Source organism: Bos mutus, chromosome 3 (genome assembly GCF_027580195.1).
Source record: "Bos mutus isolate GX-2022 chromosome 3, NWIPB_WYAK_1.1, whole genome shotgun sequence".
NCBI classification, from domain to species: Eukaryota; Metazoa; Chordata; class Mammalia; order Artiodactyla; family Bovidae; genus Bos; species Bos mutus.
The window spans coordinates 100752972-100769483 of record NC_091619.1 but is presented as its reverse complement, the minus strand read 5'-3'; the positions used below and the strand labels follow the sequence as shown (position 1 = coordinate 100769483).

The window sequence follows — 16512 nt, the reverse complement described above, 5'->3', positions numbered from 1 at the left end:
AACCTAGGGCGATTTCTGTTTTCCTCACTGGACCCTGACTGATACAAACTATTAGGAAAGTGGTACTCATTTTTCACTGGGGCACTGAACCAAAAGAAAGTTAATTTGGAAGTACCAGGGGTCATCGTGAGAGGGCAGCCTGCCTAACAGGAGGGCTGAGACAGACGACAGGTCCCTGACACATTTAAGCACCCAGATCTAGCTTCATATGAAGCCAAATCTACTTCCTGGACTTTTTAGTTATCTGGGCCAATAAACTTTCTTTCTTTTATTTTTGCTTCAAACATATCAGGTTGCGTTTCTGTTGTTTACACCCAAGAGTCCTGACTAATCCAGATCTCCTCACCTCCAGCCCCAGACCAGGTGCTCCACAGACACTGAACAGCCAAGACCAACCACCTCCTACTGAAAACTTTAATGAAATCAATAAGTTAATAAGTTAACAAAGTGAGGTACTTGCATATCCGAGAACCGGGTTGGTGGGGAACCTCGATCATGAAGGAGGGAGGGCTTCTCCCCAAGTCTCCTTTGGTCATGGGGCGATCCCAGCCTCCTGCCCCTCTCCACAGCTCTGTCTCTCAGGGGGTGGAGGTGTGGCTCTCTGGGGACAGTGTAGTGTGGGTGAGGTGAGCCAGGACAGGCTCCATCCAGGGCATGATGGTCACATGCAGAGGGCATGTGGGGGCAGGGGCTGGGCACCTGGGGGCTGAGCAAGGTCCAACCCCAGCCCTGGCGCTGGTGCATGCAGGTCCCCAGTCATGAGATGCAGGCAGCTGGGCCTGAGCCCCTTATTCCCTGGTGCCCCACAGAGGGTCACCATTAGTCCACTCCCCGTCACCCTCCTGCCACCTGCATTGGCTCTGCAGAAGAGGGACAAAGCGGTAGGGATACCAAAGAGGTGCTGGGGGCCTGCAGTGGATGGGGGCTTATGCGGTAAGGGGGCTGCCAACTGAAGTGAAGAGGAGGGTAAGGAAGGAGGGGAAACAGTGCGTGTGAGCGCCATATGCACAGTTGGTGCCTGATGAATGGGACTTGCTTGATGTTTATTATTCTCTCTGGGAGTTAGAGCGACTAGGAGCAGGGCAAGCCTAGACAGAAGCGGACCTGACAGCCACCCTGGGAAAGGGCCTGGGGGCTTTCCAGGGCTGTCCAGACCCCAAGAGGCCTAGCCTTGAGTCGTGCTGTGGGGATACCAAGGAGGGCCCTTAGGGACAGGCAGAGGCAGCAGTTAGGGCTCCTGGACCTATGAGGAGTAACTCTTCTTGAGAAAAGGGAGCTGGTAAAGCTCTGGGGTGGGGCCTGGCGAGACCTGGGGTCACGTGAGAGCTCCCTCTCCTACCTGGATGGGGTTGGTAGGAGTGGACATCACTCTGCAGGCCACTGGCCTCAGCTGCAGAGACCCAGCAAACGCTGAGTGGCTCTGTGCTGAAGTCTCCAAGTGTAGGTAATTGTCTTTGTCAGCGTGAATGCTGAGAGGCTACCTGCGTGTCTGGGGAAACTGTAGGGACATGTTTGTCTGACCGTGGGAGCACTGTCTGGGAGATTTGGGGGCAGAACACAGACAGTTATGCTGTCAGAGGTGCCTAGGGCCAGAGGGGAGTGAACACTGGCAGGAAGAGGGAGCCCCTGGGTGTGGACACCTGCAAATGGGAAGAAAGGCCCAGGCACTGTCCTTGGGGAGGCAAGGGAGAAACAGGCCCCATGCTGGGAGGGGAAAAGAGGGGTTGATAAGCCAAAGATCAGGGATGGGGGTCATAGCCAAGCAGCCTGAGACCAGCTACAGCTGGGGGCCCATCTCCCACGGTGGGAGGGGCAGAGGGACCCCATGGGGGTCCCCAAAGTTGCATATTTAACATAGTTTGCATATATGGTGCCCACCTGCCTGGCGGCAGGCTCCTGTGCTTATGGGTACCTGTGTGGGCACCATGGGCCCACCCCCAAGTGGAGTGGGGTCTTGGCGGGAAGGCTTCCCTGCTCTGTCCAAAGGGCGGGCCAAAGACCTCGCCTTGCATAGCTGGAAGCTGGGTCAGGGCCCAGGGCCCCAGCGCCCTGTTCCCACTCCAGGGGCAGTGCCCCTGCCAGGCAGGCCCTGTCGGGCCTTGATGGAATGGGCAGGGCACTGGGGGACCCAGAGGCCGCCGGGCAGCCGCCGCTGCTGCCCTCCGTGCGGCCTGGCATCTCTCGCTCCTGAGGTGGGGCGGGTCGCTGGCACCCACGTCGGATATTTCGCCCACCCAGACAGCTCAATACTGCATGTGGCCTCTCTCCCAACGAGGGAGTGAGTTCAAGTAAGAGTCCGGAGGCCTCAGAGGGCGGGTCCGAGAGCCAGGCCGACGGGCTGGCCGTGTGCTGCCCCGCCCCTGAGAAGACCCTCAGTCCATGTTGGTGCTGACCGAGCGGGAGATGCTGAGCGTCTGTGCGGAGACAGAGATGTCCTCGTGGTCCACAGGGCTGTGGTAGTCGGAGGTGATGTCGGGGTCGAAGAGCGGCACTTGCACGGTGCCCAGGCTGACCGAGGTGCCAGAGCGCAGACAGCGCGAGTAGAAGCCCAGCAACAGGTCCAGCTTGTGCTCGATGGACTGCACCTGGGGGCGGGGCGCGGCTGGAGGCGGGGCCTGGCCGGGGCCTGGGGGCGGGGCGCGGCCGGGGGCGGGGCTTGCCCGGGAGGAGGTGCGACGGGAAAGGCCGGAGGGTGGAACGAAGCTGGGAACCTGGGGTTTATTCCCACCCACCCCCGCAACGAAATTTAGTTGTGACGGGTTGGGATAGTCCAGATGATCAAGAGAGACAAGTGAGGCAGGGTTAAATGAAGTAGGCGGGACTTGAGCTTATCTGAGATGCTAGCAGTCTAGGGCGGGGCTTGGCCGGAGAGGGCTGGTTTATCCGGGTTGTTTAGCAGGAGCGGGCGGGCCTTCTGGGAGGCAGGCCTTGTGTGGGGCGGGGTCCACCTCTCAGCGGATGCGTGGGCCCGGCTCCGGCCTGCAGTTCAGGTGCTCTGGGCTAAAGCTCTGAGAAGCGGACCCTCCCCTTGGGCCTAACCCGGGGGCCTTCCAGAGCTTCTCTGTCGACGGCTAGCTTCCCCACACCAGCGAAACTCCATCCCAACTCACCTGCTTCTCCACCTTGACCACACGTCCCATTATACTGATTTCATCCACCGCCTCCGTATCGGAGGGCCCTTTGTCACCCTTCTCCCGGGCTTTCCGGTCCCCGGGGCCCCGGCCGACAATCTGGTCCACCCTGTGGGGAAAGGGAACTGTCAAAGGACCCAGACACTGGCCACCCTTTTTCATACAAGAATGAGAGCTCGCCTTCTTAAAGGGGAGACATTCACCGGGGTGGGAGCAGGCCATCTGAGAAAGGGGGTCTGTTTGCTCTTCCAACAACACAAGAGAAGAGTCTACACATGGACATCACCAGATGGTCGACACTGAAATCAGACTGATTATATTCTTTGAAGGGAAAGATGGAGAAGCTCTATACAGTCAGCAAAAACAAGACCGGGAGCTGACGGTGGCTCAGATCATGAACTCCTTATTGCCAAATTCAGACTTAAATTGAAGAAAGTAGGGAAAACCACTAGACCATTCAGGTATGACCTAAATCAAATTCCTTATGATTATACAGTGGAAGTGAGAAATAGATTTAAGGGCCTAGATCTGATAGATAGAGTGCCTGATGAACTATGGACGGAGGTTTGTGACATTGTACAGGAGACAGGGATCAAGACCATCCCCATGGAAAAGAAATGCAAAAAAAAAAAAAGCAAAATAGCTGTCTGGGGAGGCCTTACAAATAGCTGTGAAAAGAAAGGAGGTGAAAAGCAAAGGAGAAAAGAAAAGATATACCCATTTGAACGCAGAGTTCCAAAGAATAGCAAGGAGAGATAAGAAAGACTTCCTAACTGAACACTGCAAAGAAATAGAGGAAAACAATAGAATGGGAAAGACTAGAGATCTCTTTAAGAAAATTAGAGATATCAAGGGAACATTTCATGCAAAGATGGGCTCGATAAAGGACAGAAACGGTATGGACCTAACAGAAGAAGAAGATATTAAGAAGAGGTGGCAAGAATACACAGAAGAACTGTACAAAAAAGATCTTCACGACCAAGATAATCATGATGGTGTGATCACTCACCAACAGCCAGACATCCTGGTTTGTGAAGTCAAGTGGGTCTTAGGAAGCATCACTATGAACAAAGCTAGTGGAGGTGATGGAATATCAGTTGAGCTATTTCAAATCCTGAAAGATGATGCTGTGAAAGTGCTGCACTCAATATGCCAGCAAATTTGGAAAACTCAGCAGTGGCTACAGGACTGGAAAAGGTCAGTTTTCATTCCAATCCCAAAGAAAGGCAATTCCAAAGAATGCTCAAACTACCACACAATTGCACTCATCTCACACGCTAGTAAAGTAATGCTCAAAATTCTCCAAGCCAGGCTTCAGCAGTATGTGAACCGTGAACTTCCAGATGTTCAAGCTGGTTTTAGAAAAGGCAGAGGAACCAGAGATCAAATTGCCAACATCCACTGGATCATGGAAAAAGCAAGAGAGTTCCAGAAAAACATCTATTTATGCTTTATTGACTATGCCAAAGCCTTTGACTGTGTGGATCACAAGAAACCGTGGAAAATTCTGAGAGATGGGAATACCAGACCACCTGACCTGCCTCTTGAGAAACCTGTATGCAGGTCAGGAAGCAACAGTTAGAACTGGACATGGAACAACAGACTGGTTCCAAATAGGAAAAGGAGTACATCAAGGCTGTATATTGTCACCCTGCTTATTTAACTTCTACGCAGAGTACATCATGAGAAACGCTGGGCTGGAAGAAGCACAAGCTGGAATCAAGATTGCCGGGAGAAATATCAATAACCTCAGATATGCAGATGACACCACCCTTATGGCAGAAAGTGAAGAGGAACTAAAGAGCCTCTTGATGAAAGTGAAAGAGGAGAGTGAAAAAGTTGGCTTAAAGCTCAACATTCAGAAAACGAAGATCATGGCATCCGGTCCCATCACGTCATGGCAAATAGATGGGAAAATAGTGGAAACAGCGGCTGACTTTATTTTTCTGGGCTCCCAAATCATTGCAGATGGTGATTGCAGCAATGAAATTAAAAGACGCTTACTTCTTGGAAGGAAAGTTATGACCAACCTAGACAGCATATTAAAAAGCAGAGACATTACTTTGCCAACAAAGGTCCGTCTAGTCAAAGCTATGGTTTTTCCAGTGGTCATGTATGGATGTGAGAGTTGGACTGTGAATAAAGCTGAGTGCCGAAAAATTGATGCTTTTGAACTGTGGTGTTGGAGAAGACTCTTGAGAGTCCCTTGGACTGCAAGGAGATCCAACCAGTCCATCCTAAAGGAGATCAGTCTTGGGTGTTCATTTGAAGGACTGATGCTGAAGCTGAAACTCCAATACTTTGGCCACCTGATGAGAAGAGCTGACTCATTTGAAAAGACCCTGATGCTGGGAAAGATTGAGGGCAGGAGGAGAAGGGGACGACAGAGGATGAGATGGTTGGATGGCGTCACCAACTCGATGGACGTGAGTTTGAGTGAACTCCGGGAGTTGGTGATGGATAGGGAGGCCTGGCGTGCTGCTGTTCATGGGGTCGCAAAGAGTCGGACATGACTGAGCGACTGAACTGAATGGGGAGACCAAGTTTAATGGAAGTGCCAGGTCACTGCTTTGACCAGGGGAGCAGAGCCACCACCCATAAACATGACAAGTAAAACAGCTGCCTGATGGGAGCACAGGTAGGAATGGTGGACTGGGAAGAGGGAGAGACACAAGTGGGGATGTGAGTTATAAGGGGGACAAGGCTGAAGCTGGTCCCCTTTACAGCAACATGCTTCAAAGTGTTATCCCTACCCTCTATCTTCAATTTCTCTTTTCTGCCTCTCTAAAACCTCTCTAATCAGGCTTTCATTCCCACCATTTCACTGAAACCACAGTTGTCAAGACACCAAAAGACCTCCATGTTGCTAAATTCGATTCTCAGCCCTCACTATGCTTGACCTGTTAGCCGTACCTGGCACATCGGCTCACCCCTTCTTTCTGCAGGTTCTTCATTTGGATTCCCAAACATCACTTTCACCCAGTTCTCCTACCTCACTCACTTCTCCTTCTCAGTTTCCTTTTCTGGCTCCTCCTTTATCTCCACAACCGCTTAACATTTCAGGACCCAGAGCTCACTCCTAGGACTTCTTTTTTTTCTTCTATTTACTCTCACTCACTAAATGACGTCTTCAGTTCCAGATTTTCCATGCCTCTATATACGCTTGATACCAAATCTTTATCTACAGCCCATACCTCTCCTCCAAACTCCACACTCCTCTGCCAGATCCACATTCCATTTAGCTGTCTGATGGGCATCACAAACCCAGCATGTCGCAGCTTTCCTGATTGAAACTTGCTCCACTCATTGACTTTCCCCATGTCAATAAACAGCAACTTTTTCCTCTTGCTCAAGCCAAAAACTTTGGCTTTATCCTTGATTCTCTCTCTTTTTCCTCTTACACCCTATCTGAAAATGCTGTCAGCTCTACTTTCAGAACATAATTACAATCTGACCATTTCGCCTCCCCTTAATTGCTGCCACCTGGTGCACACCGCCACCATCTCTTGCCTGCACATCTGAATTAGCCCCCTCACTGGGCTCCCTGTTTCCATTCTAGCCCCCTATAGGCCATTCTCAACACAGCATCTAGGATGATCCTTTTAGAATATATCTCAGATTGCATCTGTCCTTTGTTCAAAGCCCTCCAATGCGTGCGTCTTACTCTGGATGAACGCCAACATCTTTGCAGTGGCCCCCAGAGCTTTATATAGTCTAAGTGCTATTAGCCTTCTAACCTCGTCTCCTGCTTCCCTCATGCCAGGACAGGCACACTGGGCTGCTTGCTGTTCCTAAAACATCACCCCACACACCTGCCCATCTCAAAACCTTTGCACTTGCTGTTCCCTCTGGAAACTGTTTTAAACAAACCACAATCATGGGACTGTTTGCCTCACCTTCAATTTTTTTTCTCAAATGTCACCTTCTTGCCTATTTGAAAATCACAAATCTAAACACCCTAACCTTGTTTTTCTTCTTAGCCTTTATCATCATCTGACATGTTCTGGTTTCACTTACTATCATCTGTTCTTCCACTGGAATGAGAGCTCCATGAAGCAGAGGCCGTTTGTTTTCCACCATATCCCCACTGTCTGGCAAGTAACAAATAAACGCCCAGTGACTATTTCTTGAGAGAACAAATGAATGGGCAGTGACAATGCAGGCCACAAGAGGAAAGGGGCGAGGTATAGGTGGTTGAGTTCTTGGTGTGAGAATCTTCCTACACGCTGGGCAGAGAGAAGAGGTGTTGGAAGAGGACTCCAGAGGCAAGAGGTGAGCAGCACTGAGGATAATTTGCCTATTCTATTAGGAGATGCTGGGGCGGGGGGGGGTCACTGATTATTTTAAGCCTATTATTTTAGGACGAGAAAGCAGTCATCTAAAGACGTCCTTGAAGCGAGCAGGTCAGTAGGGTTTGCTTCAGGTTCAGTAAGGCTTCCCTGGTGGCTCAGATGGTGAAGACTCGACCTGCAACGCAGGAGACCCAGGTTCAATCCCTAGGTGGAGAAGATCCCCTGGGGAAAGAAATGGCAACCCACTCCAGCGTTCTTGCCTGGGAAATGCCATGGACAGAGGAGCCTGATGGGCTACAGTCCATGGGGTCGCAAAGAGTCGGCCACGACTGAGCGACTAACACTTTCCCTTTCAAGTTCGATAACAGGTGCGGGTGGCAGGCTCCCGCTGCAATGCGCTGCAAGCAAGAAACGCCAGCTCCCGCCGCGGCCCCTAGGGGGCGCTCAGGGCTGCGTTCGGGCGCCCGCAGAGGGGCTCCAGCGGACCTCCTGCGGGAACTGGTGCCGCGGCAGTCCTGCCCCGCTCCCCCGGCCCCGGCCCCGGTGCACCCACCGAGCCTGCAGACTCTTGATCCGGCCCAGCATGTCCAGGTGCCCTGCTGAGTACTGTTCAATGACGTCCTTCACGTCGTATGGTCGCAGCGTCTCCTTGAATTTCCTTTTGGCTACCAGGAACTTCAGGATCCTGTGGGGATAGGGAGTCTCAGAGGACAGGCATTCTTTTCCAGCCCCCTCGCTGTCCTTTGCTACCTTGTCTGGCAGGAGGCCACCTCCTGCCTGGGCCACTGCAGACAGCCACACCTGAGTCTTGGGCCTCCCTCCCTCCCCACCACGCTCCGGCCCCAGCCTCCTGAGTTTGTTTGGTCTTCTTTGATATGCAGTCACTGGGAGGGCCGGGACTGTCGTTTCTCTCTATTGGGCGGGACACAAGCAAGGCACCGGTGAACACTGCTGCTAAGGACAGCTTAGGGGAAGACATTTTTGCATATGCCTGTTAGCACTCCTGTGCTGGACCCTGGACACCCCAAAGGGCATCAGGTACAATCCCTGGTCTCAGGAGCACTGGTCTGGGGTGGGAGACAAAGAGGACACAGACAATTATGGGGCGATGAGGGCTATGTCAAGGAGTGGAGAAAGAGGACTGGGGACCATGAGAAGGGAGAGCTTGGCTGGGGAGGTCAGGAGACATCTTGAGAAGTGATACCTTCCAGTCCCAGGGCAAGAGGAGGGGCATGAAGGGAGGCTTTGGGGACACAAACAGGCATGGAGGTGTGTGAGTGAGAGTCAGTCCACAGTAGCCAGAACAGGATGTGAAGGAAAGGGGTTAATCAATGAGAGGTAGGGTGAGGGGTTATTCTGAAGACCCTAGCATCCCTGGCAGAGATTGGGCAATGGGAAGCTGGGGTGGTGGGGAAGGGGCCATGTGGTTTACTCTGCTTTAGCATGACCATCCTCTGTCCACCTGTGTGGGTAGAGGATGTCCTGGAGGGGCAGAGTCCCAGGCAGGAAGACCCACTCCAGGGGATGAGCCTGAGCTGGGGGTGGGGGTAGGGGGGTGGGCAGTGGGGTGGAGATACAGAACAGCTGTGAGCAGTGTGGGAGAGGGGCCTGAAAGGCTTATGAGTCTGAGTCCAGGATGACTCCCATGGCTTGGGGCACAGGGTGGATGCTGGTGTCACTGCCTATCATGGGGTCATGGGAGGGGGAGCAGGACTGGGGCGTGCTGAGTGTGAGGGGCCAAGGAGAGCTGACTTGGGCCAGGGGGAAGCTTGGGTGTTGTGTTGCAGAAGCTGGTCCCTTGGAGGGGAGAGACAGGATGCATAAAAAGAGGGGTGGAGAGAGGCCTCAGACTCTCTGGGAGAGGGGGTGTCCAGATGATTTTGATTTAAAAGGAACACAAAAGAAAGAGGCTTGCAGACAGGTGAATCAGCTAGGGAAGAGAGGGGGATGAGTCTGGAAGGCCTAGGGGTGAAACTGGAGCTACCGGATGGACACAGAGATTAGGCTGGAACTCCATTCCAAGGAGTTTGGGAGCCAGATCCATGGCTACATGGCTAAAGAGCTCAGGGACTCTGGTCCCCACTGAACTGTTAAGGGAGACAGCCAGTGAAGCCAGGAGGACAGGGTCCTTCAAACTTTTTGACCAAGAACTACGATAAGAAATAGTTTACAGAAACTAGTATAAACATACACACATAACTGAAATAGAAGTTTCATAAACATTTATTCTTACTATGAAGGATGCACTCTGATACTTTCTTTTTTCTTTTTTGAATGCTGACCACTAAATTGATTTCACTAAGTTGACTCCAAACTGTTGTGACCTGTGGTTTGAACAGTATGGCTCTAGAGGAAATCCTGGGGGAAACAGACAGGCTGAGGTCAAGACTCCCGAGGGAAGACAGTAAGTTTGAGTCACGGAGGCAAGAGGGTGATGAGACTTAGACACAGAGATGGGGTGAAACTGCCTGTAAGACAGAGACCCAGGGAGAGCCAGGCAGATTGCTGATACACAGCTAGGGAGAGAGAGAGAGAGAGAGGAGGCAGCCGGACATTCAGGGAGAGAGCGGTAAGGGGGAGAAGCAGGGAGAAGACTGTAGTGTGAGTAGAGGGACTGTGGTGGGCAGCCATGCCCACCGCCCCACCTGGCCAGCCCTCCCGACATGATAAGTCTGCACCAACCCAGCCGGGAGCCATATGCCACCTCCCCACCCCACCCACTCTCCAGGGACCCCGCCAGCCAGCACCGTTGAAGGTGCCAGGCAGGCAGCAGCTGGTATGCCAGGAGCTAGGCCAGGCCTGGCCACAAGGGCAGACCCCAGATGGGGAGCAGTGGTAGGTGGCCCACCTCCTGCTTCAGTCTCACCTGACAGAACGGATGACCATCTTCACAGCAGGCATGACGTCGTCCACAGTGAGTTCGCACTGGTAGCTCTTCTCCTCCGCTACTTCCTCCGAGGGGCCCTCTGAAAAGTCAGGAGCAGGGGGCCCAGGTGGCGGTGGCAGAAGGGAGTGCTTGCAATCCCTACCACTACCCTGAGGGGTACAGAGAGGAAGACAGAGCCCCAGAAAGGGGCCAGAGCCTTCCTGGGAGCACAAGCAGACCAGGTTCTTGCCTCCCAGCTGCCCTACCCAGGGGAAACACCTCAGTTTGCTGCAGGCCCATCTGCCCTGTGTACACATCTGCCTGGTGGCCGGTGAGCAGGAACCACTTTAGGGCACATCTGTCTGGCCTAGGGCAAGTTGCACACAGCCCTGGAGGAAGCCCCACCGGCTCCACCATGCAGGACAGTGACACAGGGCTTGAGGCATCTGCGCATTCTCTCACATCAGCCTTATCCTTCAGCCAAGAGGGAATCAAGGGGCGGGGCTCCCAGCCCCAGCTCTGCTATGGAGGAAGCCTCTAAAGCAAGTCGTTCTCCTCCTGGGATAAGAGAAATGGCTTCTCCAAGGCTGGTGCCCAGCACTGCAGAGACAGGTGATGCTGTCCTGGCCCCACTGGGGACAAAGGGTGGGGAGGTCAGGCAGTTTCTTGGCAGGAAAGAGGAGGCCCTGGGTACCAACCAGGTCCCAGGTACCAGCACCCTCCAAAGACTGGTTTGTGGAGTTCTGTAACTTTCCAGGAAAGGACCAAGAGAGTGGTCAGACAGCAGCACGTTGGGGGATTGATACAGCACAGACAGAGGCAGTATGGCTGGGTCCCCTCCCTCCAAAGTTCCTGTCCTTAACCTCCATCCTTATCCACCCCCCTCTACACCCCCGCCCCCACCACCACCCAGGGGCCTGAAGCATGTCAGAGCTGGGAGAAGTCTTCCAGGGAATTTGGTCCAATCCTGTTTTTCAGAAGAGGACACCAAGGCACAGAAAAGGGCAGTAGCTTACCCAGGTCACAGTGTAAGTCAGGAACAGAGCTAGAACTCCAAAAAGCCACCTCTCTAAATGCAGCCCCCACCAGGCTCACAGCCTCATATCCACAGGCTGGGCCAGCAAACGGGCAGGGTGGGGAGCATGGGCTATGGAGTTGGACAGACCTGCTTAAGGATATCAGCTCTGCCATTTCCTTGCTGAGAGAGCTCAGTCTGCCCATCTGTAAAATGGGGATAGACACAACCCTGCTATTGTTAAGAGAAGTAGACAAGATAATCCAGAGTGGGGCTGTGCACAGTCAGGGCTCTCTTCAGCACGGATGGCCTCCTGCTCCTTCCAGAGCATGTTTGTAAGGCTGCTAGCTTTTGATGAGCACTTACTATATTCCAGAACTCTTCTGTTCACCTACTGTGGATAATCTCATATAATCCTCACAACAGTCCTATGAAGTAGATATGTTCACTATCCCCATTTTATAGACGTGGAAAATGAAGCCCAGGGAGATTAGGTTACCTGCCCAAGGTAAGTGACAAAGCCAGGATTCAAACCCAGGCAGCCTGGCTCCAAAGCCTGTGCTCTTTTTTATTTTTTTCTTGTCATGTATTTTTTTTTTAATTAATTAATTTATTTTACTTTACGATATTGTATTGGTTTTGCCATACATTGACTTGAATCTGCCATGAGTGTACATGTGTTCCCCAATCTTTTTTCTTTTTCTCTTTCTAAATATTGGTGTTTTCCTAGGTGGTGCTAGTGGTAAAGAACCACCTCCCAAAGCAGGAGACATAAGAGACTCTGGTTCAATCCCTGGGTCAGGAAGATCCCCTAGAGGAGGGCATGGCAACTCACTCCAGTATTGTTGCCTAGAGAACCCTATGGACAGAGGAGCCTGGCCGGCTACAGTCCATAGGGTTACAAAGAGTCAGACATGACTGAAGCAACTTAACATAGCCAGTTAACAATGTTATGGTAGTTATGGTAGAACAACTCAGGCATATAATATACTTGTATCCCTTCTCCCCATGCTCTTAACCACTACCAAATGCTACCTCTATATTCTCCTCTGATTCTCAAACAGCCTGGAGCCCAGCAAAGCAAGTATTATGATGCCCATTTTACAGACCAGAAGACTGGTGCCCAAAGATGCTCAATCTGCTGCAAAGCTGGGACTAGAACCAAGTGTTCCCACCCCCAGCCCAGACTCCAGGCCCGCCCTGCCATCCTCAGCGGGTCCTGGCCCCAGACCCGCAGGGGCTCACCCTCAGCCGAGGTGCGGGGTTTGAGTCTCAGGGAGGCCCGGAAGCGGGTGCGGTCATTGAAGCTCCAGCTCTTCTGCACCTTGGTGGGACTGCTGGCCTCACCCACCTGCTCACTACTCGGGGAAGTGGGCATCGGCGGAGGTGCCAGGTGCTGCTTGGAGGGGCCCGTCCGCCGCTGGGAGCTGCCCATGCGGATGCGGTCTTTGATGCCCATCCGGCTGCTGGCAGGGCAGGTCAGGTCGGGGAGAGAGTCAAGTTAGCTGCAGCTGGGGGTAGGTGTGAGTGGGGACACAGCTGACTTGGGACTTGGGGGCAGCTACTGGGGCTGACTCTCCTCCAAGCGGAGACTTCCTAGGATGGAACATGGGTGTGGTAAGGGGGGCCCTGACTCCTATGAGAAGCCAATCCAGGATCAGTCTGAACAACTCCACTCCCCACCCCCACCCCCAACCCCCACCCATCATTGCCCGGACAGATAAGGGTGCACAGGAGACAGATGTCAGAGTGGAAAGAGTGGCAGAAACCCAAGAAGGGAGTCAGAGACAGACAGTGGACTGGGAGCTGGGCCTGGCCCAGCCGGGGGGCGGGGGGTGGAGGCAAGAGACCCCTCTGGGGACAGACAAGGTGCTGAGGGATGGAGAAGCTCACCTGGCCAAGCACACTGAGTTAGGCCCCCAGCTCCTCTCTGTGCACGTGGGCCGGCTGTGTGGAATTGAGGGTGTGTGCGTGTACGTGTGTAGTGTCTGTGCTTGTATGCACACAGGTGCCAGTGTGTGTACCTGTGTTCCTCCTTTGCCCACCGCTGGAGCTATCTGACCTCACCTGGTCAGGTCAGGGCCTTAGGACCTGGTACAGTTGTATAGGCAGTGCACTGCAAAATTCCAAAGGTCTCCATCATTCAGATTTCTGTGTGAATGAAATCACAGCCTGGAGGTGTGCAGTGTCCTGGCCTGCTGGGGGTCTTAGCCCTGTGGGTCTAGCTGCTGGGCCCACACGTATGCCCAGGCCATGCCGGTGGGCCCCACCCCCAAACCAGTGAAGGTCTGTAAGCTGTTCTTCTCTGTCCACCCAGACTGACATCCTGCCCACACGACCTCCCACTGCCTCCTGAGCCTGCAGTTCAACAGCACCTACACGTCTATGTACACGTGAAGACACGTGTATACATCTGTGTATGCCCTTAGACTCCCCTTCCCACACCCAAACTCCTCACCTATCCTCCAAATCTTGGAAGGAGACAGGTGAGGGGAGGCCTCAGGTGCCCCAGGACAGGCCCAGCGTACCCAGTGCCTGCTAGAGTAACTCTGTCCAAGAGGTTCAAGGACCGTGTTATCGCTGTCCGAATGGGACCTGTGCAAACGTCCCCATCCAGAGGCCTCCTGGCGGTGTCAACGCCACCACCCTGCGTGTTTGCCACTTGAAAGGCCCCCTTCAGACAGCTTTGGGGCCCTTGTATCTCGAATGTCCGGGGCCCCAGCTCAGGAGAACACCAGCCAGTCTTGGGGGAATTCTGATGCAGACAGGGAGCAGGGATCAGGGTGGGACACTGTGTCACTGGGTCTCAGAGACTTTCAGATCAAGGGTTGAGCAGGAGACAGATTCTAGTTTCAGAGCTGAGTGGGGACCGGGGTCCTCCATGCCCGGGCATAGGGGATGGAGTATACAGAACAAGGTGCTGAGGGGAGGGAGGCCCTGGAAGGTGCTATTGGGAAGGCAGCTGGGATGTATGTAGGGCCATCCTTAGGAGTAGGGACCTCTGCCCGGAGGGGAGAGGTAATAGGACAAGGATGGGGGCCCTGAGGATATCAGAAGGGAAGGATGGGGTGGCTCCCTGCAATCCATCATGCTGTTGGCTGGCCCAGGATTTCCTCAGCACATACCAAAGATTCCAACTGAAGTTTGAGGTTGGCTCTCCCAAACTTTCCTCTGCAGAGCAGTTCCTTCAGGCTCTTCTCATGCTGGCAAGCACCCACCACCCCACCCAGTCCGTGCGACCACCCCGTCTGTCCTCTGCTCCTTCAAGGGGCAGAGGAAGAGAGAGGGGCAGAGAAGGCCCTGACAGTCAGCCAAGGGCCCAGAAGTCTGGACCTCTGTGCCTGGCACATCACTCCAGTGCTGTTCTGGGGAAAGGGGCTGACCTCCCTGTCATGAGAAGTGTGTGAACCATTCTGAGCTTGCGCTCAGTAGGGCTCATGAAGGAAGGGGTGTGGGCACTTGCCCTAGAGGTCTTGAAAGGTCTCTCTCCAGCTCTGATTCTGTGATGGTTGAAGGAGCTTCTAGCCTGACTTGTGGGATTCTGTAACTTTCCAGCCAGCCAGAGACCCTGGGCTCCTTTTCAGTATAAGAAGGTGCTGTTTTCCCAGCAGTGGCCCTGGATTCCAGCTCCTTGGGCAGGGCCCAGAAAATGGCTCATGTCAGTCTCTCTGGAGCCTAAAAGCTCAAAGAAAATGGAAAGGAACCTGGCACACAGTGGACATCAGAAGAGCACACAAGGTCCAGGCCGACTGCCTGAGCCTTTTCGGCTCTCAGCCACGTTGGGTGGCGGGTTCCAGTTACCACCCCTATTTTACAGATATGGAAGGGGGTGCCTAAGCTTCCAAGGTCACAGAGCTTCTCTGCATGGAACAAGGACTGGAACCCAGTTTTCTGTGACTTCAGAAGCTGTGTTCTTTCTCTGGGAGGAGCCAACAGGAGAGGGTCTCTGGCAGTAATTCTCAGCTGGGGGTTATTTTGCTCACTAGCGGACATTTTGCTTTTGAACTGTGGTGTTGGAGAAGACTCTTGAGAGTCCCTTGGACTGCAAGGAGATCCAACTGGTCCATTCTAAAGGAGATCAGTCCTGGGTGTTCTTTGGAAGGACTGATGCTGAAGCTGAAGCTCCAATACTTTGGCCACCTGATGCGAAGAGCTGACTCATTGGAAAAGACTCTGATGCTGGGAGGGATTGGGGGCAGGAGGAGAAGGGGACGATAGAGGCTGAGATGGCTGGATGGCATCACCGACTCGATGGACGTGAGTTTGAGTGCACTCCACGAGTTGGTGATGGACAGGGAGGCCTGGCGTGCTGCAATTCATGGGGTCGCAAAGAGTCGGACACAACTGAGCGACTGAACTGAACTGAGGGGACATTTGGCTGGAGACATTTTTGGTTGTCTCCCTGAGGCAGGGAGGGAGGTGCTCCTAGCATCTAGGTAGAGGCCAAGGATGCTGAACAATGCATGGGACAGCCTCGAACAATAAGGAATTTTCTGGCCCAAAACATCAGTGGTGCCAGTGATTTCAGCACCATTGGTGGCTGGAGGACAGGTGTGTGAATTTAACTGGGGCATCCCTGTAAGAGAGGGCAAGCTCAGGGCACATGCTGCCTTCTGACTGCTTGGCTGGACCCAACCCCTGTGCTCACTTCCACAGGGATTTCTTTAAGCAGTCCATCTGCCTGCCAAACACCAGGCTCACAGAGGGTCTGAGGCAGCCTACCTGTTCTGATGCTGAATGTAGCCTCTCTCTTCGAGACTGTGGAAACAGCCCTGGCCTTGCCCTTCCTGCCCATCACACCCACAGAGCCCAAGGAATCTTGCAAAGGGGGACAGCTGACCCAGAGTTTCCTCGGCTTTACCCCCCAACGTGTTCCCTCCAGCAGTGGTTTCCAAGCGCATACCATAACAGTAAATTGCGTGAGGCCAACATTTATCTGGCACTTCCTCTGAGCCAGGCACAGTTTGAGTGGAAACAGATCCTGGTATCACCCTCATTTTACATCTGAGGAAGTGGAGGCACAGAAGGCTTGCACCCAAGGCCCCCAGCCAGATTCAGAACGGAGCCACATTTCTAAGAAACTCTGCTTCTGGGTCGAGCAGCGAGGAGCTCTGTCCCCCCTCTCCTCCTCCTGCACCAGCCCCCTCCCCCGCCTCAATCCACAAGGCTGCCAAGGCACTTTGGGATGCGCAGGACTCTTAAGCCCCA

General features: G+C 53.5%; 1 protein-coding gene across 7 annotated transcripts in view; it reads right to left on the bottom strand.

Annotated features, from left to right (window-relative positions):
* Window positions 1-400: 400 nt before the first annotated feature.
* The window catches only part of KCNQ4 (potassium voltage-gated channel subfamily Q member 4), a 59072-nt gene continuing 42960 nt past the window's right edge, over window positions 401-16512 (bottom strand). For 5 of the 7 annotated variants that reach the window (XM_070368229.1, XM_070368231.1, XM_070368233.1 and 2 more), the window contains 5 exons: window positions 12550-12770; window positions 10290-10389; window positions 7977-8108; window positions 3111-3240; window positions 401-2585 (listed from right to left, as the gene is read on the bottom strand). In XM_070368229.1, coding sequence (XP_070224330.1) covers window positions 2373-2585; window positions 3111-3240; window positions 7977-8108; window positions 10290-10389; window positions 12550-12770 — 796 coding nt within the window. In that variant the 3' untranslated portion in view covers window positions 401-2372. The other 2 variants (XM_070368234.1, XR_011463727.1) reach the window with 2 other exon arrangements.